Source organism: Brassica napus, chromosome A6 (assembly GCF_020379485.1).
Source record: "Brassica napus cultivar Da-Ae chromosome A6, Da-Ae, whole genome shotgun sequence".
NCBI lineage: Eukaryota > Viridiplantae > Streptophyta > Magnoliopsida > Brassicales > Brassicaceae > Brassica > Brassica napus.
This window is the reverse complement of record NC_063439.1, coordinates 22,466,826-22,492,020: the sequence shown is the minus strand read 5'-3', so window position 1 is coordinate 22,492,020 and position 25,195 is coordinate 22,466,826. Positions and strand designations below refer to the sequence as shown.

General features: G+C 34.2%; 4 protein-coding genes across 6 annotated transcripts; 2 read left to right on the top strand and 2 right to left on the bottom strand.

Annotated features, from left to right (window-relative positions):
* Window positions 1-215: 215 nt before the first annotated feature.
* LOC111213964 (sugar transport protein 8-like) lies at window positions 216-3,185 on the bottom strand. Its single transcript, XM_048735150.1, has 4 exons — window positions 2,632-3,185; window positions 1,929-2,248; window positions 949-1,575; window positions 216-847 (listed from the first exon to the last, which is right to left on the bottom strand). The coding sequence occupies exons 1-4, from the start codon at window positions 2,762-2,764 to the stop codon at window positions 428-430; spliced, it is 1,500 nt and encodes a 499-aa protein (XP_048591107.1). The 5' UTR covers window positions 2,765-3,185; the 3' UTR covers window positions 216-427.
* Window positions 3,186-3,962: 777 nt separating this feature from the next.
* On the bottom strand, window positions 3,963-9,438 carry LOC106348594 (chloride channel protein CLC-d). Of its 2 annotated transcripts, none has more exons than XM_013788358.3 (23): window positions 9,147-9,438; window positions 8,997-9,069; window positions 8,697-8,918; window positions 8,566-8,612; window positions 8,364-8,462; window positions 8,175-8,249; window positions 7,974-8,062; window positions 7,620-7,760; window positions 7,463-7,533; window positions 7,298-7,377; window positions 7,042-7,191; window positions 6,648-6,707; window positions 6,464-6,538; window positions 6,083-6,234; window positions 5,847-5,982; window positions 5,640-5,771; window positions 5,444-5,521; window positions 5,305-5,360; window positions 5,141-5,221; window positions 4,895-5,051; window positions 4,712-4,813; window positions 4,571-4,620; window positions 3,963-4,389 (listed from the first exon to the last, which is right to left on the bottom strand). In XM_013788358.3, the coding sequence occupies exons 1-23, from the start codon at window positions 9,327-9,329 to the stop codon at window positions 4,320-4,322; spliced, it is 2,379 nt and encodes a 792-aa protein (XP_013643812.2). In that variant the 5' UTR covers window positions 9,330-9,438; the 3' UTR covers window positions 3,963-4,319. The 2 variants fall into 2 exon arrangements, with proteins under 2 accessions (XP_013643812.2, XP_013643813.2); XM_013788359.3 differs by having other exon boundaries at window positions 4,576-4,620.
* Window positions 9,439-14,169: 4,731 nt separating this feature from the next.
* LOC106348733 (probable membrane-associated kinase regulator 1) lies at window positions 14,170-19,183 on the top strand. Of its 2 annotated transcripts, none has more exons than XM_048735148.1 (2): window positions 14,170-14,379; window positions 18,062-19,183. In XM_048735148.1, the coding sequence occupies exon 2, from the start codon at window positions 18,072-18,074 to the stop codon at window positions 19,044-19,046; it is 975 nt and encodes a 324-aa protein (XP_048591105.1). In that variant the 5' UTR covers window positions 14,170-14,379; window positions 18,062-18,071; the 3' UTR covers window positions 19,047-19,183. The 2 variants fall into 2 exon arrangements, with proteins under 2 accessions (XP_048591105.1, XP_048591106.1); XM_048735149.1 differs by having other exon boundaries at window positions 14,186-14,386; window positions 18,069-19,183.
* Window positions 17,231-17,689, top strand: LOC125610015. Its single transcript, XM_048781660.1, has one exon. It carries the CDS (start codon window positions 17,231-17,233, stop codon window positions 17,687-17,689), a length of 459 nt encoding a protein of 152 aa, XP_048637617.1.
* Window positions 19,184-25,195: the final 6,012 nt, after the last annotated feature.

Genomic DNA, 25,195 nt, shown 5'->3' with positions numbered 1-25,195 from the left:
TTGGTTAAGTTTAAGTAGGTATGTTCCATTTATAAAGTAGTGTGATATATTCTAATAACATTTATGAAAGAGACCAAAACTTAAATGATAACTTTAAGTAGTAGATAAAAACCAATCCCTAAATTAATAGATTAGATGTATGGAATGACATCTAAGTTGTTGATAATAAAACAGCTCATCTGCTATATGACCACTATACTTTTCTCGCATCATGTGGCTAACAAGTTAACACGCATAAAATTAGAGTCATGGAGTTTTCATTAAAGATACCAAACATGAAAAGCATATCAATCAAGTATAAAACAAGAATCAACAAATTTGTTTCTTAGTACAGTGTACATATTGTTCTCCATTTGAAAAGCAAAAACAAGTAAAAGAGATATAAAGTTTGATTGATCAAAAAGCTTAAGCTGTTCTTTTCTTCACATCATGCTCCTCTAAGCATAAACCTCTTCCAGTACCAATGCCGTTTCCAAACACTATCCTTAATGTCATCAATCGAGACACCTTTAGTCTCTGGCACGAAGAACAAAGCAAAGAGTCCCATCACAACGATCCAAGCACTGAAGAAGAAGAAAATCCCTGACTTCATCGCACAAAGCATTGATAGGAAGGCCTGAGCGATCACGAACGTGAAGAACATGTTGCACGACACTGCCAATGCGTACCCTTCGGTTCGTGTCTCCAAGGGAAAGGTCTCGCTAGGGATCAGCCATCCTAATGGTCCCCATGACCAAGCGAAACCCATCACGTAAACGCACACCAAGATGACCACTATCATGGCTTCTGTCTTACCTAAAGTACCCTTCACGCCTAGGTCCTTGGCTAGAATGATTCCAATGACCAACTGTTTGGAAAAAAATGTAAGTTTAGGATGATTGCCTGCGTCGCAAGAAACTCTAACTCTAAAGTCTTAACTAAATGGTTAGGAATAAGAAATCTAAAAACCTGGCAACTGAGCATTTGGACTGCAGCCTGGAGCAAGAGAAATCTCCGACCGGTTCTGTCGACTAACAAAATCCCTACCAAAGTGCTGACAACATTGACAGATCCTGTAATAACGGCCGAAAGCAAAGCTGCATTATTTCCAAACCCTACGGTCTGAAACAAAACCGGGGCATAAAACATGATGGCATTGATTCCAGTGAACTGTTGGAACAGCTGGAGCAACAATCCGATGACAAGAGGCGGTCGGCTCTCGGGCTTCATCAGCCTCCTGTAAGGGTCCTTGACTTGCCTCGCGAACTCACAAGCTTGGACGAGTGATTGATACTCCTCATCAACATCTTCGACGCCTCTGATCTTCTTGAGCGTTGCCTTGCCTTCCTCGGTCTTGTTCCGCTCGATGAGACTCGTCGGTGTTTCGCAGATGAGAAGTGATCCGAAGAGGAGGATGAGGGCAGGAATCCCCGCCCCACCGAGGGCCAGTCGCCATCCGTAAGGGTGAATAGAAGAGGTGAAGTAGTTGACTACGCTGGCGATAAGGATTCCTATTGTAATCATTAGTTGGAACACAATGTTGAGACCTCCACGAAGCCTAGCTGGAGCTATCTCTGATAAGAAAAGCGGTACGGCCTACAATATATTCCGACAAAAAAAGATATCTTAAAACACAATCTCATACAAACCCTATGTCCAAAACGGAGTAAAACAAAGTATAGTTTATAATCCCACAAGGTTTTAAAAAAAAAAAACTTTATACTCCGACACCGAGCCGGTTCTAAGCAAAGGTTAGTGAAAAGGTTATGTATGGTCCACAAAACTGATAAAAACATTTTATTAAATATTTTTATAAATTGTATATAGCCTCCAAAATCTCCGGACCAGCTATGAATATATATATATATATATATATATATATATATTATCAACATTATATTAGTACCGATCTTGATTTATTTGGTGTTTTATATTTTGGTTTATAATACCTGATTACCAAAGCCAACGCCAAAGCCGAGCAAGATTCTGCCCATGATCAACATATACATGTTAGCAGCTCCGGAGGCAAGGCCAACGCCGATCAAGAAGAAGATAGAAGCTAACTGCATTGTAGGTTTCCTGCCGAGCTTAGAGCATGTGGCAGAGGCGAAGAAGCTGGCCACGAGTGCCGCGAGGTAAAGAGAGGAGGTGAAGAGCTGCAAGAACTGGTTGTCGTACTTGCAGTAGTTATCCTCGTGCGCTTGCTTCTTCCTCTCGTACACAGCTGGAAAAAACTTCATCAAGAAATCGTCCATCGCCGTTACTCCACCTGTTGTTTTAACATTAGTACCATATCAAGAACGATAAAGAAAGAGGGCAAGCAGACTAAGAAAATGATTAATGCCATCAGTTTTGAGGTTTTAAAGTTCCAATTTAATATTTGATTATGATCACCATTTACATCGGACCTGCCATGAGTACCATTAGTCGTCACGTGAGCTACTATGGTCTGATTTACTAATATTGACAGCATGGTTTCAATCTAAGATTTTTTTTTTTTGAAACATATATATATATATATATATATATAGATCTTTAGACGCATCCTAAAATAACATGATACGTATATGATCTAAAATGAACAGATCTTGATTATAAGTAACGTGAAAAAAAAAGAAGAAAAAACGATATTGACAGAGAGGAGAATGGTACCAGAGATTCCAATATCATAACCAAAGATCAAACCACCAACAGCGGCGATAACGACACAGATGAAGACGTAAACAGTCATCTTCGCCTGAAAGGCCGGGGAATCACCACTAAACGCTACAAACCCACCAGCCATTGTTTAAACCTCTAGATCTCTCAAAAGGAGGGAGAGACAAGGAGAGAGAGAGATCTTTGCTTATTGATGAGACAAAGAGCAGTTCATATATTTATACAGAAAAAGAAGATACGGATGGTGTCTGAAAATGGCATTGTGCAAGAATTGAATATTTGGTCAATATATTTGGATAAATATTCCCGTTTTGACTCTTTGGGAGGGATTCTTACAGTCAGCACATCGCTGTCATAAAGTCAGTTCTCCACTTTCGGAGTGTCTGTTTAAGGTAAGACTTTATATTGTTACCATATAAGGGTACCCCATAATCCATATATATATATATAACAACTGGTTTATTACAACTGGTTTATTACGTCTGGATTTGGTTTTATCCAAAGGCACAATCAGCGTGGATTTGTTGCTTCAGTTTGCTAGGTTACTATCATAGTACAGTAGAAACTCTATAAATTAATAATGTTAGAACTTTAAAATTTTATTAATTTATAGAGTAATTAATTTACAAAAGTTTCATTTTTTAGATTTTTTTCTATTTTTAAATATTTTTATTAACAAAAAAAAAAAAAATTTGATTTTACCGTATATAAATTATTTAAATTTTAGAAAATTGACTTTCATATTATTTTATTATCTTATTTGGTGTATATTTTTATGTTTTCATAGAATTTTTATGTCGTTTTCGATATAATTTTACTAAATATTATTAAAATATATTAAAATATTAAAAAATAAAAGTATTTTCATTGTGAATATAAAAACAACAATATAATGTTTAGTTTGTAGTTATATAAAATATATATAGAGATATATTATTAATTTATGATTTTAACGAAACTATATATTTACATGGAAATTTTAAAAATATTATTATCTTATTATTTTATCGATTTGTGTCATATTTTACGCCGGTTCAAATTGGAACCGACGAAATTTATTAAGTTATAGAAATTATTAATTTACCGACTATTAATTTATAGAGGTTTTACTGCATGTTTGTATTATAGAGGTTTTACTGCATGTTTGTATCAGTTATAACTTACAACTCGTTCCTTGTCTTCTTTTCTTGTTTGATAATAGTATTACAAATAAAATTTTGATAATTGATCAGTTAGTATTTTTCGAATATTATATATTCTAGCTAGCCTTAGCTACTGTCACACTGAATAGTCGAATTTCTACGGTGTGTAGAAAAGATCACAACTGAGCTCAACACATTATTTCTTGTTTTTTCCGATTGGTTTTTAACTTAATCAGGTATACCGTATATGTCAACGGCTCGATTATTTTACAATGACCAAGAAATAATCAAAGTGTGCAAAATTACAACATATCAAACTCACCACACATCTTTCTACTCTCTGTGAACAGCGAATGAGACTGTTAACACAATTCCCAGCTCACGAGATATGATCATACATCCTTCAGACTGGTTTTGGGGCAAAGCTCCTCAAACTCAACACGGGGAAAAGCATGTCGTTTCGTAGTGTGGACTAATCACTAGTTCAAGTAAAGATCTTACTTAACCAGCTTCAAATTTTTGTATACGTTTACTATTTTTCTAGCCTAAGAGATCGTCTAGAAGCGGACGTCCAGCGTCCGTCCGCGTTGCTGTCTCACTGTACCGACCTCTGCAAGGCAAAAACAATGAGGGATAATAAGCGTTTAGGTTAAAGGGCAAAGACACTAAGTTACACTTAAAAACTTGAATGAGTTTTATATGAGAGTTTAGACAAAAGGATCATAACACCAGACTCCAGAGACTCCCAATGCTTTTGTGATTAAACACAAGAATATCAGCAAGCAAGAGACCTTACACTAGTTGACTGTTGGAGTTCAACAGCTGATGATTCCCCGTTTTCCTGCATAACAAGACCAGTAACATCATTGATGTTATTCCTAATGGGATATTGTGTTTAACTAACCTCTCTACTGATGTAAAAGAATGGATACCTCAATTAGCAAATCCTTTCTTGTGATCAAGCCTATCACACGAGAAGGACGAGGAACAACAAATAGATGTCTCAATCCAAGTTGCCGAAAAAGGTTGTATACCTAATTCAAACGGATCAAACTCTCAACCAATGGTGATGGATATTTATGTGTCAGTAAAATATAACTAGTTCTTATACTCACCTTTGTCAACGACATGTCTTCAGGAACAACGTATGGAGACGGATTCAGAAATGGAGCAAGATCTATATACATCTCTAAATCATCTGAAGTTAGATGTATATCCTCTATGCATAACCCTTTAGATGAAACAGGTTTAGCAAACTCGCTAAATCTGTGCCTGGAGATTGCATAAGGAATTGATTTATTAGACAAAATATGATTACTTCGAAAGAGAGTGGAAAAGAAGAGGGTGAGACTTTAGTTTACATGATCGGTCTGGCGCTTGGATCACAAGGCAGAGGACTATGTTGAAAATCCACTTTAGATTGAAGGAGTACAAGCAAGTGACTGCATGGTAAACAAAACTCAGAATTATACAAATCTTTAAAAATAACTCCTTTTGCAGTTGGTGGACAAATGAAATCACGTACCTCCGAAGAACTAACCCAATGACAAGTGTTTCACCACTTCTCGTGTGGTCGATCACCTGGTACAGTGTCAAAGCAAAACCATCAGTACAGAGGACTAGCAATAACGAGTCAAACTTGTGTGGGAAAAAGCAATGCTTACCGGAAATCCATTGTGTTTGTTGCTGCGCAAAATTGAAGCGACATCTGCAACTCTGATAACTCGAGGTAAAGAAATTACCTTCAAAGAAGAAAAAAATTAGATTCATATAAGACCCACGTGTCACAAGCTCCATCTAGTATTTGGCTGATTATAGAACATAGCTCTACGGTTGATAATGGAGATAAATAATAACAACCTTCTGACTTTGACATGCTTCCTTCGCTATCATTTGCCGCATGTGATATTTGGGTCTCGATTCCAGTAACGGAATGCCCTTAAGGCGTGCTTGTACTTCATACAATCCCTCATTGAAAGCATCACCCACGGCCTAGGAACAGAACAAATTAAAACTAGCGTATTTCCATAGAAACTAAGGCAAATGATAATTGTTGGCAATTCATACCTTTGAAACGAGAAGAACCAACATTATAAGAGGCAGAAGTTTCAGGTTGTTTGTGATTTCAACCATGATAACACATAAAGATACAGTCATCCGCATCGAGCCTCCAAGAAATGAAGCAGCTCCCAGCAAAGCATAACTAAGGTTCAAAGACTTTGTATCAAAGGCCTAAAGTTTAACCAAAAAAATTGAAAAAATGAAGTGGTAAGATCAGCAAAGGGCTACACAGAGAGACTCACGTTCCCTCTTCAATGTTGAGCTTCTTGTAAAACCTGACTACAAACATGCCTACAAGGCGCCCATAAGTTGATCCTATCATTATTCCAGGGACAAACTGGCCAGCGGGAACAGCTGTGCCAAATGTCACCACTGCTAACGTATAAAACATAGCCTGTACATCATTAAACAGAAAGAAACCAATAAATCAGAAGAATAAACAAAGAGAATGATGTACCAATAGATAAAAAGATGGAACGATATTAAAAATCAAATCAGCATGTTCCTTATCATGGTGATAACATGCACATGATTCAATAAATCTCAAACTCTATATACCAAATTAAGGGTATATGACCAGGTTGAAGAACTTTTCAAACCAACCAAGCAGAAGCATTTCATACCAAAAAAGTCAGTAGACTCTGAGCACTGAATTCTCGCATTGTTTTTGCGCTGAACAAATTCCTTATAGCATCATCCTGTCACCAAAAAGAAAAGCAAGAGGTTTAAATTGTAACAGTCGGGCTTAAAAGAAAGCAAAGTCAAAATCAGAAAGAATATATCTGAAAATATTTTAGAATAAAAGACCTGAGTATTGAAGAAAATTGTGGCGAGATCATTGTATTCGTTATCCGTCTTGCAGTAGAACTGATGATGGAAGCGAAAAAGAAAAAAATAATAAGCAACAAGAATGCGGCAATGTTAAAAGGCTGAAATGTCAGGAAAGTCAGAAAGCTCAGCAGAAGAAATGAATGTCATTTCCAAAGTTCTGGGGCCTGATTATTTAGTTTTCCTAGTAGACACCATAACAAGAATTCGACATACGCATCTAACAAAAGTGTTCAAATTTCACTAGGTGTAATTAGCAAAACTTGTGAGGTTTTTGGCCTGACATTTTTGCCATCGGAGAAACAGTTAAATGATGGGTAATATCATCATAGCAGATCTCAAAGATACACATCTATCTATAACAATGTCTTACATTTACGTAATTCCCATACATTCCAGGAGGCCGTGGACATTCAATACCAGAGTCAGTAACTGTTTCAGGGCATGGACTGCATTTCCTTAGGAGTGGCAGCCCAAATGAGATTGTCGAAGTTAAGCAAGAGATGATGCATGCTTCATATATCTGCATATTCAAATACGTAGCAGCTACTTAAGTTCAGAAACGAGACAATCAATCTTCAAAAGATAAACATAACCAAGTAAATGTAGCATTTCATGTGAATCTTTACCTTCACTCGATTTCCTTTCTTGTGCAAATAATTTCGACGCCAAGATGTCATATAGTATGTAAGTTGGTTAAATAATGCCCCTGGAGGAAAATGCCATGAGAAATGAAACAGTTAGAGAAATATAAATGGAACCAAGAATGCAACAGGAAAAGAATAAAAACTCACCAAGTAGGCCTCCGATAACTCCAATTACAGCCATTGGTAGTAGCTCCTTGAAGTAGTAGTCATCTTGACCACTAAACGAAGGAAAGAAAAGTTGCAAGTCAATTTTAGCACTCTTAGCTTTGCAGAATGTAAGCGAGCATTGAAGCTAGAACCTTACTCTGATACATCCCATATAATGAAACCACCTCCACCAAAATGTCCACATATTCCACTCTTGCACCATCCCATGGCAGTACGCACCACAACAGCCACGATAGCAGATGTGAAAAAGACACGCCACATAAGTTGACTTCTCCACCTTCAATAGCACATGCAAATTAAATTAGATGGGCAGGCATCATAGCATCCCAGATGCCTACTAACTAAGGCATCCTAATGATAAATGCGCTGCTGTCAAGTGGCACCAGTTGATAAGGAAACAAGGGAATAGACAACAGAAATTCCTCAAATGGTTGTTTCTCAGAACAGAATAATTTCAGCTGATGGACATAGGATGAGGGAAGGAACCTACCATGATGTGACCTCCTCTAACGCAAATAACACTCCACCAACTGGAGCTCTAAAAGCTGCAGCAACTCCAGCTGCACATCCACAAGTGACCTTTCAAGGCATCGCAAAAGTGAAGAAATAAGATCTCTCAAGAGATTCGGACCTAATCTAAAACAAAACGAAGTAAGATAGCATTCTTCACAAGAAGCATCTAGGAACTTACAAGATCACGACGATCTCTGTCACTCTTAAAAAGCTGCGGCCATCTAGAGTTAAAATGATATTTGGTAGATCCACCCTGAAACAATAGAAGCAAAAGGAAATGCATAATATAAGTTTCCTGATGAATTCTGGAGGACAGGGGCACTAAGAAAAGCAACATTCCCGAATTACAGAAAACTCAGAAGCTCACCTGACCAAGCAAAGATGCAATGCAAGCACCTGTATGTACAAGGGGACCTTCTTTCCCCAAGGCTAAGCCACCTCCAACAGAACCAATGCTTCCAAATATCTATGAGAGAGCAAACTATGAAAAAACTTGTCTTCAAAATAGAAAAAAAAAAAAGAAACGAACTTTCAAGATTAACACAACATTCCACACAAAAAGAACGCACCTTTCCGATAAGAGTTCTAAAGAGCAAGGTACCAGGAATATCAATTCCTGCACAATCCAATGCATAAACAGTAAACTACAAACTCTCAGCCAAAAAAAAAACAAAAGGAGAAGTAAGAAGAGTTGATCTACCATTGAGATAACCCTTGATCTCAGGAATGCCAGAGCCAGCGGCAGCAGGAGCGAACTGCGTAATAATATACGCGGAAGAAAACACCAAGACTAGATTGATGACAAGGTAAACAATAAACCCCGCAAAGTAAGACTTCTGAATGATGGCGAAAGTCAGAGCAAACTTCCATCCAGCGAAATTCTCAACCGAGAGATTAATGAAAACAGCAGCCAATCCAGTTCCTAACACCCAACCCAACCCATAATTAAAAAAAAAAAAAAAAAAATCAATGGATCTGAAAAAAGAAGGTTTAGTAGTACCGATCCCGATGAGTAACGAGAAGAACCACTTGACTGCAACGTAGTAACCAACGTAAAGCTTCCCTCTATGCGCCTAACGAGCCGAATCAAAGATCATCATCATCAGAGAGAGAGATGAATCAAAGGGAGAGAAAGAGTATAGTAAGTAACCTGTTCTTCTCTGTAAGCGTAATTCTCGATAACCTCGTAATCAAGACTATCAACGCCACCGCCGCCGTCACGGGGGGAGCTGAGTAAGCCAACGCCGTCGGTGGAAGCATCGTCGGAGTCAGGGACGCGAGACCAGAGGAGGTTATCGGATTCGATCCCGTTCTGTAGATGATTCGAGAGCATGATGATGATGATCGAATCGAATCGAGAAGCTTGCTTGATTTAGGGATTCGATCACTGGAGATGTGTTTTTTTTGTTTCTAGATTGTGATTTAAATCTGTTTATGGGGAGATGTCTGTAACTTATGTTATACACATTTTAGCTTTCCCTATCACATTTATTTGGGCAAATCTCCAAAATAGCACTTATATCACAAAAATAGCCCTCAAAAACTAAAATGACCAAAATAGCATTATATCTTTTGAAAATTTTAATTTTTTTTTATTTTTTAAATTTTGAAATCTTATCCCCAAAACCTCACTTCTCAACTCTAAACCCTAAAACCTAAACTCTAAACCCTAAACCCTAAATTTTAAACTCTAAACCCCACCCCTTGAGTGCTATTTTTGTGATTTTTGGCCTTGAGTGTTAGTTTGGAAACAAAAACTTGATTTAGTGCTATTTTGGTCTTTTTCTCATTTTAAATTGCTCTAAAAAAATTAGTCTGATAGTTGTATTTGTACTATGATAAAAATATATTATAAACTTTTTTCTTTATCAACCTATATAATTGAGAAAATACTTTTTGGTATCTAAATTTAAGATTTTCTGGTTTAATGTATTAACAAACCTTTAATAGAACCAAAAAATTTCCACAGACTTTAAAAATACTTTTGAACATTCTTCTTTGGGCAAATCTCCAAAATAGCACATTTTTAAGTTTATATCACAAAAATAGCACTCAGAAACTAAAATGACCAAAATAACATTTTATCTTTTGAAAAAGGGCAATTGTCAATAATAGCACCTTTTGAAGTTTATGTCTCAAAAATAGCACTAGAAGGAGAAAGTCACAAAAATGACATTCATTAAAAGGTAAAAAAACCCTAATACCCTTGGTTTAAAATTAAATAAACAAACAAAATAAATAAAAATAAAAAAATAAAAAAAATAAAAAAAAAGAATTTTTTTTATAGTTTCAGATTATGTGTTTTCAGATTCGAAATTTTTATAATTTTTTTTTTGAAATTTTTTTTTTGAAATTTTTTTTTTTGAAATTTTTTTTTGAAATTTTTTTTTCGAATTTTTTTTTATTTTTTTTCAAATTTTCTTTTTATAATTTAAAAATACTTTTTGAAACTGTTTTTAAAATTTTTATTTTTTATTTTAGTATTTATTTTTTATAAAATTTTAAACCCTAATTCCAAAACCCCACCCCTTAACTCTAAACCCTAAGGTTTGGATTAATTAACCCAAGGGGTATAAGTGTATATTTACCTCTTTAATGAAACCTATTTTTGTGACTTTGAGCCTTGAGTGCTACTTTGGGAACAAAAACTTGGTTTGGTGCTATCCTAGTCTTTTTCTCTTTGAAAAATTTAAATTTTTTTATTTTTCAAAATTTGAAATCTTATCCCCAAAACCTCACTTCTCAACTCTAAACCCTAAAACCTAAACTCTAAACCCTAAACCCTAAATTCTAAACCCTAAACCCCACCCCTTGAGTGCTATTTTTGTGACTTTTAGCCTTGAGTGCTAGTTTGGGAACAAAAACTTGATTTCGTGCTATTTTGGTCTTTTTCTCTTCTTCTTTCAATAATGATACCATAAAAGATCAGAAGACAAAATCTATATGTATATCATTGGTACAAACACAAATTCTAATGCCAACATGTTTGTTCACCACATAATTAAATTAGATTTAATATCGGAGCCGATTATCCAAACCAAGAAAGAAGAGAAGTAGAGAACCAACAACATCCATAGTTTTTTTAGCACTATGAGCCAAACAATTAGTCAAAAAAGTTTGACATCATATGGAATGAAGAAGAAAGAAAAGAATACAATTTGGAATGAACATTGTGACCTTAGACTTAAAGTGCCCCCTTCGCCTTCATGCTTTTACTAATCCCACAAGTGCAATTCCACTTAACTTTATTGGGAGTGGAATCAAACGCATCGAACTCCTTTGTGCATGTATGTCACTGCTTCTTCAAAGTATCCTTTTGCTTGTTATCTTTTTGTTTGCAGTATTCATCCACACCTTTTTTAGCTAATGTCCCTTTCCTTAGTGGGCCTTGAGCTTAAATTATATATAGTAAGACCATACTAATCCTATGACTTCACCTCAAAAGCGACTTTTTAAGATGTTGATGTCAACATTTTTTAACCATACTATAGTACCCGTCAACATAACCTTTACAAGTTATGTTGATTTGCACGCAAAGTCTTTACATGTCTAACTCATTAGCTGATCCTCTAGCATAAATTAAATGGCTTTTAAGAATTTCACTAAGACTAGCAAAAGCCAGCAACATTGGCGAATGGCGATCGAAGTTGCATGAAGTAGTACAAACGCATTTGCCATCCATTCAAAAGAGACTGGGACACAATATACATAAACATTACTTTAGTACATAACTACATATCGAAATCTGGACATAAATAAAATGTAACCTACACAAACACAATCTCAGGTAGTGCCAGTTGTACAACATATAGCAGCAGCAACATCATTGGGTTTTGGTGGGTAAAAATGGCTTAGGGCAGTGGTATCATCTAGTAAGAAACCAAAACTGGCATTTGTATTTTTCTCGACTGCGAATCCATGGTGGGAGCAGATGTATTTCTATGCGATATGACCATTCAGAAAAGAATGAACAAAAACTGTTAGGTGGGTTCTCTAATTGAGATTATTGATTGATTGCCAAAGAAGACAAGGAGCACAAGTAATGAATGGACTTTGAAACTAAAAGAGCCTAATCATAATATGGAAGTCCCAAGCCCCATTTTGCCTCTCGACATGTGGAAAATAAACATGGCTCTAACACCACCATGACTCTGATATATAATAAAGTTGTTGTTTTGCAAATAAGAGAATGATTTGATTGGCCAACAATATAAAACGGCTTAATCATGTATTAGAATATAATGATAGAGAATCTATTAGCAATAAACTTATATCAAAAATTTGACCCAAAGAAAGAACTAATATCAAATAATCCGAGAGGGGACGAGCAAGCGCCAGTCATGGCGTTAGCATCACGTGATATAATCACTATTTCTAAACTTCCCCGCTGTATTTTCCCGACAAGACGCGACGATGACGTTTATTTTCCATATTTCTTATAAAATATATATAGTTGCATCACCATATAGTTACATTACGGGTCCAAATTACAATGAAGTTAACATCAATTCAAAAGGTATTATTAGTTACTCATGTTCCAAATGTTTGTTCTCTTTCACAACAAAATGCACCTTGTGCAAAACAATATTATTCTATTGATAATGTAATATTTCATTATATCATCTCCAATATGTTTTGCTATTTTCTCTATTTAATAAATGCAGAATCTACTCAAATATATCTTCTGAAATAGCATTTTCTAACTATAAATAAAAAATAAAAAAATACTATTTATTTCGTTAAATATGAAGAAAAAAGTTATTTAATTATAGAAACACATATAAAAATAAAGTGAAGATGTTCTTTAGTACTAATCGTTCCATTGTAAGAGATGAGTTAAATACAAATAAATCGTCAGGTCGGCTATGTCCAAAACATTTGAGTATCGCCATATATGAAAAAATTTGTATTGAATGCGTCTCTCTCCCCTTTTCTCTCAAAATAGATAGTAAAAATTAGTAAATATCAGTTCAAAAAAAAAATTAGCAAATCTCTTCGACGTAATTTCATCATATTTTACATATTGTCATTGATGTATTATGGTCTAAACTAAATTCCCTATCTATTAATCCTATAGCATTAGTTAAATGACAACCTTAAAGATCATGTTTATAGTCAAGCTGCGAGCGCTCCTCGTATTTTTTTTTTAATTTGACTAACTTTAATAAGATTATTAAATATTAAAATATGACATTAAATGGACTATTCAATACTTTAATATATATCATCAAATTCAAATATGATCATTTAATGTATTAAAAAGGAAAAACGTGATTATTTTTATGGAAATGAAGATTTAAAAATGAATATGAAGCCAGAGGTTTGAGCAAAATTTGGTTGCATAACCTTATTTCTCTTTTTTTATTCGCTTTGCCGGTAGAGAATGATTTCGATTCTCTCAATCTGAAAGAAAGTATTATGTTTTTAGTTCATCCCATTTGAATTCGTTTTGAGTTTAACAAAGTTTTTCAGAATCTATAAAATAGATTGAATAAAATTGAATGTAAATTATATTACGTTTTTATATACGTAAAATCAATTACGATGAGATAAATGAAAAAACAAACTCAATTTTTAAACAATTACCACAATCAAATTACTAAAATAAAAACAACTAGAAAAATGATTTAATATTTTGTTTCCTGTATATGTTTTATTAAATTTGATGCATGTTCTTACACGTATAGAAGAAAAAAAAGACAAATTGCAAATACATAATTGATTTAAATTGTAAACATGTCATTATTTTGGATATTTCACTTTTTGCAAAGCGCATGTTATCACCTAATAACGGCTAAAATATAGAGAGTTCTTTAAAATCACAACATAGGACGAACTCACTTATATTATTTTCCCAAAACACTATCCAACCACTTGTGTAACTTGTAAACTGTTACATTCATCACTAAATCTACTTCTTTTTAGAACAAATATAGAGAGCCAATTAAGACATTTTTTACAAAAATAAACTAGTTATAAACAAGAGATAACCAACAAAGTCAATAAAATCCAAACTTCAACCATAATTTCCGGGATGAAGAGAGATCGGACCATAGGTCACAAGTCACAACTAGCTTTGCTCACTCCTCACTCCTACAAATTGATTAATAATTTATGATTTTATTGTAATTAATTAGGGCGTCATTAAACGTCTCACTAATCCTGTGGTCCATTTAACACTATTTAATTACATTGCATGTGACTACAGCTTCAACCTAGCGATCATCGTGGCATTTTCTCATGATATCAACTGCACTGCACTGCAGCAGCCTCTTAAATATAAAACCAAAAAAGAAAAAAATTATTTAAAAACATTGCACTCTATTATTTACATAGAAGAAGCTAAAGACAAAGCAGAGAGAGAAGCATACAAAAGAGAGAGATAAGAGCAAGTCCATTGAAGGTTCATAGGCGGGTCATGGGCTGAGGGTCATAGGATTTTTAATCCAAAAGAAAATGAAAAATGGATCTATTTCGCTGAACCGGGCCGTTGGAGAGAGCCCGTATGAAGCGAGTTCAAGCCACGTGGAGAAGAGCTATTGGCTGGTGAGACGCGCGTTGTCGACGGGGAATGGAGAAGAAACGCGTGAATCTCCTCATTTCCTCCTCTATCAAAAAAATCTAGGGTTTGCGACTGGAGAGGCGATTCTTGTAGCGACACCGACGATTCTTCTAGCGACGCCGATCCAGAGCACAATTGTCCATCAAATCGACGACGTAGTGAGATTTCATCGAGCTGAGGTCCGTTTTCGAGTTGGTGGCTTCGTCTGATTGTATCGATTTAGGGTTTTCTTTCTTAGGGTTCAATAGAGTCTGCGATCTGAAATAGATTAGGGGGTTTATTTGTTAGGGTTTTCTTTGTTAGGGTTAAATACAGTCTGCGATCTTAAATCGATTTGGGGGTTTCTTTGTTAGGGTTTTCTTGCTTAGGGTTCAATACAGTCTCCGATCTGAAATCGTTTAGGGGGTTTCTTTGTTAGGGTAGTAAAGCGTGATTCTGGTTTGATATAGGGGTCATTTGTATGTCAATTGAAATAGAGATTTGTGTTTATCTTAGTTAACTGTTTCTCTTACTTAATTGTTTCTCTTCCTCTTGCAGATGGATCCCGCAGAAGAAAGACGACATTCAAAGAAGCAAAAGGATCACTGCGACATGTTAGGGTTTGTCGCGGATTCACAGTACGGGATTCCAAGAAAGTGTGCTTGCGGCGGGAGAATCATTGACGAGCTACGGGGGAAGGAAGACTACGACAGTCTTCCTGGAAAGCGTTTCTTCACATGCGTAAACTATGAGGTCAGTGTCAATCTGCATTCATTTTCTTATAATTTATGTAACTTGTAGTCTCTCTAATATTTGTTTTGTGTTGTGAACAAGGATGATGGGTTGCATTACCGTCATCCTTGGGTGGTTGCTGTCCAGGAGGAGATCAAAACGCTGAGCACGCGTCTGGATGAGGCAGAGGAGGTTATGAAGGGGGTGTGGAAACTCAATAAACGGATTGAGGACCTAGAGGTAAGTGTATCTCCTTGCTGTAGTTATTTGTTACATTGTACTTGTTGAGTAAGTAAGTTAAAACACAGCATCATTGTTGTTTCTATGTCCAGGAACAGGTTTCAACCCTGTCTGAGCAGGTTGATTATCTCACTGTCGAGGTGGGAACCCTGGAGAAGGTCTGATGTTGCTTGGCTGTTGTTGCTTTTTCTCTACGGATGCAGTGTACTATTTTGTTAGTTTGTACACTGCTACTATGTTCTGAACTCACGGGTTGTACTTTGTTTCTACACTACTTTCATGTCACGGGTTATGTAACAAACAAGCATATATTAATATGCTCTCTTCATGTATGTTTCTAAATGAGAACTCAACTTCTTCTCATTGTTTTTCTGAATCATCATATATATTTCCTCTTGTATTTCATTCGCACTTGATCTACTACAAACGAAGAACAGAAGAGCACTTGAACATTTCCTCTTGTATTTCATTTCCAAAGAGTAATCGGGTATATTTAAATTTTCTGTTGCACTTGTATTTCTGTTGCACTTGTATTTCATTACAATATGGTAGCAAAGCTGTTAAAATGTCACGTTTGAATTCAAAAGATATTTTTCTTTTTGTAGTCAAACATTGCCAATAAGCTATGTTAAAGAATTCTAATTTCTTTAAAAATCAACACGTACAAATATAGTATTTAATAATCCATGTTTCTTATAATATAAGCTATGTTAAAGAATTCTAAGCTATGTAACTAGAGTTTGGTATTTTTTAAAACTTACTTAATTATGTTTATTTTAACATTTTAAAAATTGTTAAATTTTACACACAGTTTATTTAAAAATTTTAAAAATTTTAGTTTGGATTAATTAATTTTTTAATTTTATACTAGGCATATAATAAAATTGATAATTGTATTAATTTTTTTTTTAAATAAGGGAACAATGTCAAGCTCCTCAAATGATGAAATATATGAAGTATTTGAAGAAATGGTCGACGAACAAATTGATGATTTCATGGACTCCGTTATTGCCAACGACCCGAAGAGACGAGGGTATATCGAAAGAGATCGGGAACAAGGACACAATCAACTATGGCACGACTATTTTAGCGAAAATCCAACCTACCCACCGGAAATGTTTAGGCGGCGTTTTCGAATGAACAAACCTTTGTTCCTTCGCATTGTCGAACGCCTAAATAATGAAGTTCCATACTTTCAGCAACGAAGAAATGGTCACGGAAGGTGCGGCCTATCTGCACTTCAAAAATGCACTTCAGCGATACGAATGTTGGCATATGGTAAAGCCGGAGATGCGAATGACGAATATCTCCGACTTGCGGCAAGTACTGCACTTTTATGTTTGGAAAATTTCACGGATGCGATAATATTATTGTTTGGAGGTGAGTATCTAAGAAGACCTACACCAGAAGATCTTCAAAGACTACTTGACGCTGGAGAGGCACGCGGGTTTCCGGGTATGATAGGCAGCATCGATTGTATGCATTGGGAGTGGAAAAACTGCCCAACGGCTTGGAAAGGTCAGTACACACGTGGTTCAGGAAAGCCGACAATCGTCTTAGAAGCTGTGGCATCACAAGATCTTTGGATATGGCACTCATTTTTCGGATTACCAGGTACCCTCAACGATATCAATGTTCTTGATCGGTCACCAGTTTTTGATGACATTTTACAAGGTCGAGCCCCTAAAGTTAAGTTCAAGGTCAACAACCACACTTATCGTATGGCCTACTATCTTACCGACGGAATTTATCCTAATTGGGCAACATTTATCCAATCCATCAAACTCCCTCAAGGTCCAAAAGCAGAGTTATTTGCTGAACGTCAAGAATCCACCAGAAAAGATGTCGAACGGGCTTTTGGAGTATTGCAATCGAGGTTTGCAATTGTTAAGAACCCAGCTCTACTATGGGACAAGGAGAAGATAGGAAAGATAATGAGAACTTGTGTCATATTGCACAATATGATAGTGGAGGACGAGCGACACGGATACATTCAAATTGATACATCTGAGTTCGAGTCTGGAGAGTCTAGTCGAAGTTCGAAGGTGAAAAGTAGAGAAAGTGTCAATGTCCCTATGCTTACCATTCGCAATCAAATTCGAGATCCACATTTACATGAGCGTTTGAAAGCTGATTTAGTTGAAAATGTTTGGGAAAAATATGGTAATCATGATGAATAATCTTTGTATGTTCATGAATTCTCAATGTATTGAATAAAAACTTTTAAGAAATATTATAAAAATTTGATGAATTGAATAAAACCAAACTTTATTCCATTATATTGAATATTCACTTTTCTAAATTTAAAAACCAAATTTATTTCCATTTGATTGAATACAATTCTCATTATATTAAATATTCACTTTTCAAAAAACAAAAAAATTAACTTTTTTTCTCAAATAAATAATATTATTTTATTCTTATAAACTCACTTTCAGGTTCATTGATGGAGAAGCAGTATTGATCCGGGTTCATCACTATTCAGGCCCCACCATTAAATTAATAAACAATACTTATGAACCCCAAGAGGGGGTTCATTGATGGACTTGCTCTAAGAGCGCGATGAGACGTCAACCACGTCCACGTCCCTCTCCACCGCGTTCTCACTCGTCTCCGTCGTCATCTTCATCGGAGTTTGAGTTCAACGTCTCAATCTCTCCACGAAAAGCTTCTTCTTCGCTTTGCCCCGCCGATGAGCTCTTCTACAAAGGCCAGCTTCTCCCTCTTCAGCTCTCCCCTCGTCTCTCTCTCGTCCGTACACTCTGTTCTTCTACTTCCTCCTCTGACTACACTTCCTCTTCCTCCGCGGCACGTGACTCCACCGAATCTTCCTCCTCCACTGATTCCACGGCCTCTTTCCCTCTCCTCCGCCCTCCGCCGCTCGATGGCTGCGACTCTTCCCGTCCTAGCTCTGTAACGGATGAGGAAGATTCGTTCTTTAAGCCGACGAAGAAGAACACTAGCGGTGGTTTCTCACTCTCTAGATTCTCCGCTGTTTTCAAGAAAGAACACAAAACCGTCTCCGCCGCAGCTCCGTCGTCGGTGAAGAGAATGAGCTCCACGGCGAAAGAGGTTATCCGCAAATACATGAAAAAGGTCAAACCTTTATACGACAAGCTATCTCAGAAACAGAGCACCACCACCGTCGCATCTTCGAAAACAGAGCAATCATCTCTCAAACATTCCGGCAACATCCGAGGCACCTCCGCCGTCGCCTCCTCCACCGCCATTCCGGCGGCTGGCTCCAGCAGCGGAGGGCTATCTATCTCTTTCTCAGGAAACCTGATGAAATACACGAAGCGAGGACGATGCGCGGCGAGCTGTCCGTCGTCGATGAGGTCATCTCCGAGTCACTCCGGCGTGCTGACACGTGGCGGGTTTCCGGGTCAAGGAGGAGGAGGAGGTAGCTGCAGCAGCAGCATCAACAACAGTATGTCTTCTTCGATGGAAGAGCTGCAGAGTGCTATTCAAGGAGCTATTGCTCATTGCAAGAACTCGATGATGCAGAAGAATATGGTTAGTAGTCTCGAGATCTAGTTTGATGCATCCATATATGTTTTGTTGTTCTTGTCTTTCTAGACATTTAAAAAAAAAATTTAATCTACTGTTTTGTCTTAGAATTGCCAGTGTGATCCAAACATCCGATATAATTAACGATGCTATTGGTTACTTTATCTGTTTGATTAACTTAACTCAGAATAAGACATTGTAGTTGGTGGTTCATTTCAAGATCCATCTTCATTTTAATTCCTTTTCATATTATATATGTTATCCATCTTGATTGTAATGGACCAAACCTCATACATTTCATTCACATAACAAAACCAATCTTGTTTTATCCAATTAATATAAGTTCATTAGGGTTTTGTATATACTCCATTTTGTTTTCTTTGCTTCCATACCTTGTGGTTTGTTGGATATGAAGAATAGATTAAAAAAAAATTTAGAGAGCATAGAGACGTTGTGAAATAATTGAGGGAAACAAGAAAACGACGGTGGGGTTTATATTTTAAAAATAATTGTAGAATTGGATTATTGAGTACTCATCAGTACTCTTCTGCGATGGTTCAGTTCTTCGTACCTTATCACCTTCCTCTCTATGTGGTTATTGTCGGTGTTCTCCGTTAAATGATAATTTAATGTGCCTTCTCCATATCAATATCTTAATCAGTGATCTCGCTTGAGATATCCAACTTTTTTTTTTGTTTTTGCATCATATCTATCTCCAACTATTATTGTGTGGACAATGGAACTCTAAACATTTGTGTGTGTGTGTTTTGAAGACATCTGTATGCCAAAAATATATTTTAGTCATTGTTCTAAGAATGATTTAGACATGATGCAACCTACGAAATGTTAAAAAGTGACTGAAAGTAATGTTACTTATTGGATTCATATAATGTACCTTTCCATAATTTTAATGAAATAACACACCTCGAAATGATTGATTGAACAAGATGAGATATCTATAAAGCGATCGTAATAGGTACGAATTTTCCATCTTTATTTATCTTCTAATTTACAAATGAGCACCTACGATTATTATTTATTTATTTTTGGTTAAATGTTAATATGCACCTACGATTATTGTTTTGTTGTTAGAATTTTTCAAATTTCACGAACGAGTAAAAGAGCCAAGCATAGAACCACCGCTTCAATGGTGAGAGCAAAACAAGTTATATTGTAATGGTCGAGTGATCAATGAAAAGGTAATGTAAGTAAAATATGTACAAAAATAAAAAGAAAACGGGCAAAACAGGTGAATACAGCAGGTAAAAACCAATAATAAACTTTTTGTTTGTTTGTTGAAAATGGTGGTTTTAAATGCTACTAAATTTAAAACCCTAATAAATTATACTTTGATATCCTATGTGGATCTAGACCACAATTCGAATAGCACCATATACGATCTTTGTTGTTCCCTGTTTCAGCTACTCTAAATGATTAAATTGCTTGAATATTCAATTGTTTGCATGTCACATAGATCAGTCTGAAGTTTCATTAAAAACACTACAATCCTAATTTTAAAATTATAAAATCATAATTTTACAAAAATTGGTGATTATCTTGTAGTTGTACCATTAAGCGGTTAATTTGAAGTTTTGAAAATGCACATGTTTTTAATAGATTTTGCTAGGGTATCTTGAAAATATATTATGATGGTAGTACAATCAATCGTATACGTGGAGTAGAAGCTCAAAAACATTAATCACATATGCATATGTTTGGCTGGTTGGATGCATCATACATGTGCATCTTTGCATTGAGAAGCGTTGGGTTCGTAATAAAGATTCTGATGTGGTCAAAGTCAAACTCCTCTTCACTTGGTTTATAGTCATACACTGTAAACTAAAATATTTACTTCTATATATCTTTTTAATCGTAGCCAACAACAGCATCCTCATTTTTTTTTGTCAATACAGTATTCTCATTTAGTGATGGGGCTCTTCATTTTTTCTTTTTCTTGACCATCTTGGTGCTTATAAAATACAAGCATATTGAATTTTCAATTATTATTATTTTCTTATGATCTTGGTATCTGGAACCTCAAGATGATCTAATTAGCGCCAATGACCATCCACCAGAACTTAGCCAGGAATCCCGCCAAGGCATCCATGAAGGCTGGTGATCACCCCATGTAAATTCTACCAGTAGCCACACGTTAGCAGACTTCTCTGTATTGGATCCAAAAATCCCTCAAGATAATCACTTCTCACCGGCACTCGAATCTATGACTTCCGAGGTTGAACTTAATTGGACCACTAACACATATTTCAATTATTAGTATTTATTGAGACATCTTCGTCATTATCACCATTTTCTTCAAAATCTTTCTTATACATATATATCTACATATTGTGAAAATAGGAATACTGAATACATTTGACCAAAACAAAACAGGAATACTGAATGCATGTTTAGTATAAGTATCTATTCACTCTGTGGTTTATTATATAAGGTATATTGACTGTTTGTGTCAAACAAAATTGATCTAATGTGGAATTGATGTAATGTGGAGTTAGTATATACTATAGTACATAGCTAGTGTGATTGATGATTAATCGAAAGAAGCAGTAAATATAAGAAGATATAGGTTGGAAATTTGTCTTTGCGTTGCATGGAAATGGAGAGTTAATGACAAACAGGGACATGTGTTTAGTAAGATCTTTGGTAGCATCGCTATCCTATGTCTCACTCCTATCAACGACAATAATAAATACTTGCACCGTCGCATAAATTTAAGAGGACCATACGGTGACTGGTGTGAGCTAACTAGGCGAATGATTATATCTGCAAATAATACAAAATGGAAGTTATTCTTCTAAATGACATTGTTCTTATAAAAATAATATTCACGGTTTAATTCAGCTTGTTTTTCTTTAGTTTTAGGTAGTTCCGTAAAAATATTTAGATCTTACTATGTATGAACCCTATTTTTAGAAAAAAGAGTGAACCCAAATTTTATAAATTTTCGATTAAACTAATTCAGTTAGGCGTTGATTTAATTTAGTTCATAGCAAAACTGCATGAAAACTCTTTAAGCAATAAACCACGTGGTTGTAGGCCAGACGCACTTGAGGGAAATCTGATACAGTAAACCCGAAGTTCAATCTCTACTGGTCATGCAGATATGGACTATTGTTTTCGGTCTATTTGAATGTCCAAGAGAAAATTCGTCCGTAGACTGACTTCCACCATGAGTTAAACATGTGTCTTTAACAGGGGCGGATCTACAGTGTCAGGTACGGGGGCACGTGCCTCCGACTACTTATAAATGTTTCTTAGTTATATAAATTTACTCATAGTTTTGGTAGAGCAGTTGGTAATGATGCCCTGGTCAACACCAGCGTACTTGAGTTCGAAGTCCCCACTTGGTGTCTTTTTTCCCTTTTTGCATTATAATTAATCTGTTGTTTCACATTTACGCTGTGCTGCTGTATCTTTCTTTAGTTATTATTATAGTAGTACTAGATCCTTTCTCCGCGCTACGCGCGGATAATATATTTTAATTTGTTACATTTACCATTTTTATTTGTATGTGAATTTTTGTATATTAAATTATATATAACTAATTTTTAAATTTGATTTTTTTATATATTTTTAGTTTGAAGTAAGTATTTCTATTATATGTAACACAATTATTTAGTTTAAAATTATTTATTTAAATATATCCAAATATAATGTCTCATTTTTATGTGTGTTTGCGTTGAGCATATTTAATTTGTAGTTTGTATATTTAATAACACCTTGTTGCGTGCCGTTCTATAGTTTTAATAAATGTGTTGTCATTTCATTTTTATTACTACTAACATGATTTTTTAGTGATCGGTGATAATATATTTTTAACGTTATAATTTATATTTTATTGTATATTTTCTAAATTTTCATGCTGACACTTCTTTTTAGAATCATTTTAATTAGATAATAGATATAAAGATGTATATAAAACTGTGTATGTTGTAAATTTAGACTTTTTAGTATAACTGAGCACTATCAATTATGGAAATTATATTATGATTTTATTTTACTAAATTTTTCTTTCTGTTTTTATTTTTTGTATTTTTTGTATTTTTACAATTTTATTGCCTTATTCTTTAATTGCAGAGAATTTGTATTTCTAATTTTTGTTTCATATATCTTAAAAGTCTTCGGTTGATTTTTGTTGGTTTTCGTTCTCCAATTACAATGTCCAGTTCGACCATTTTGAGAGTAACATAATATTAGATGTTGATTATCTCACTCTAATTAATAATGCACATAATAAGAGAAATTCAAGGTGATGCCACTTTACAATTTTGTCCTCATATCTATATAGAGTTAGTTTATAGATTAAGCTATTTATTTCAAAATGTAATCAGTTTTAGTTAAAATCTGTAATATTTAAAAGATATTACTTTAGAAAACTGTCATTTAATTTATAAATTTAATCAATTACACAGTAATTTACATAATTTAATTGGCCACACAATATCCAATAAATATAAAGTTACATTAAAATATAAAAACAATTTATATAGTTAAACAAAAAATACTTTTAAACCATTATATTTCAAAACAAACGAAATATTCAAATTATATTGAAACATTAGAATAGTAAAAATCAGAAAAGCTGAAATCTCAACGTTGATCATTTACGTCGGCCATGCCTTAGACAATCTCCAATGTATTCCTCTATTTTTTTCTCTGAAATAGAGTTATTTCATAATAGAGATGAATGTGTCTCCGATGTATTTTTCTATTTTCTCTCCTAAAAAAAATATTTTTGATATATTCTTTTCTAAGTTTACAAATAATATTTTTTATTTGTGAAAGTTGAAAACCAGCCCAATTTATTTTAGTATTTTATAAACTTATGATATTATTTACACTAAATATTTCTTTACAAACTATTATGTAAAAAAAAATATAATTATATTCATATAAATAACATATTTCACTAAAAAATGTTTTCGGTTATGATTTTTTAAGTAAAAAGTAAAAGGATCATTTTATAAAAACAAATAGAGGAGGTGACATGGCAAAAATATAGTTTCTCATTGGCCGATTATTTTCGTCTACGTGGACACTTTATCTGAGGCTTATATCTTCTAGTTTCAATTAAAATCTGTAATATTTAAAAGTTATTACTTTAGAAAACTGTCATTTAATATATAAATTTAATCAATTACACAATAATTTACATAATTTAATTGGCCACACAATATCCAATAAGTATAAAGTTACATTGAAATATAAAAACAATTTATATAGTGAAACAAAAAAATACTTTTAAACCATTATATTATAAAGCAAAGGGAAAATTAAAATTATATTGAAACATTAGAATAGTAAGAATCAGAAAAGCTGAAATCTCAACGTCGGCCGTGGCTTAGACCATCTCCAATGTATTCCTCTATTTTTTTTCTCTAAAATAGAGGAATATTTTCATAACAGAGATGGATTTGTCTCTGATGTATTTTTCTATTTTCTCTCCTGAAAAAAATATTCTTGATTTATTCTTTTCTAAGTTTACAAATAATACTTTTTATTTGTGAAAGTTAAAAACCAACCCAATTTATTTTAGTATTTTATAAAATTATGATATTATTTACACTAAATATTTCTTTACAAACTATTATGTGAATAAAAAATATAATAATATTTATATAAATAATATATTTCACTAAAAAATATTTTTGGTTATAATTATTTAAGTAAAAAGTTAAAGGATCATTTTGTAATAATAAATTGAGGAAGCGACATGGAAAAAATATAGTTTCTTCACTAAAAAAATATTTTCGGTTATCTTATATATTAAAACAGAAGTCACAATCTTAATTCATGTGTGATTTTTAAAAAAATGGACCTATTGGACCTATTCCTAGAAAATCATGTTACATTTAATCTCTAGTCTTATCATTTAAATATTGGGCCTACCGGAATTTTTTTATTGGGATATCAATAATTAGATTTAAACAATAGATGATCTATTAGATTTATAGATAGTGTAAATTAAATATTTATAATTTAATGTTGTATGTTAATTATTTAAATATTTGTCGATGTTAACTTTTAAAATTATAAATTTTGTTTTTTAAATAACAAAAATCATATTATCTAACAACGATTAACATTTACTACCTTAAACCAATGAAAACAAATTTAAAACTAAATAGTTCATTTTAAATATTAAACAAAACTAAATT

Bases quoted from the DNA above. Each gene is read 5' to 3' on its own strand.
- LOC111213964 (XM_048735150.1), bottom strand. From the start codon at position 2,764: ATGGCTGGTGGGTTTGTAGCGTTTAGTGGTGATTCCCCGGCCTTTCAG. The intron at 2,249-2,631 runs GTACCATTCTCC...TTAAAACAACAG, and splicing joins TTATGATATTGGAATCTCTG to GTGGAGTAACGGCGATGGAC. The intron at 848-948 runs GTTTTTAGATTT...TTTTCCAAACAG, and splicing joins TCCAAATGCTCAGTTGCCAG to TTGGTCATTGGAATCATTCT.
- LOC106348594 (XM_013788358.3), bottom strand. From the start codon at position 9,329: ATGCTCTCGAATCATCTACAGAACGGGATCGAATCCGATAACCTCCTC. The intron at 6,539-6,647 runs GTCTTTTATTCT...TTTTGGTGACAG, and splicing joins CAATTTTCTTCAATACTCAG to GATGATGCTATAAGGAATTT. The intron at 5,983-6,082 runs GTGAGTCTCTCT...TTTGAACCTTAG, and splicing joins CTCAACATTGAAGAGGGAAC to TTATGCTTTGCTGGGAGCTG.
- LOC125610015 (XM_048781660.1), top strand. From the start codon at position 17,231: ATGGCCTACTATCTTACCGACGGAATTTATCCTAATTGGGCAACATTT.
- LOC106348733 (XM_048735148.1), top strand. From the start codon at position 18,072: ATGAGACGTCAACCACGTCCACGTCCCTCTCCACCGCGTTCTCACTCG.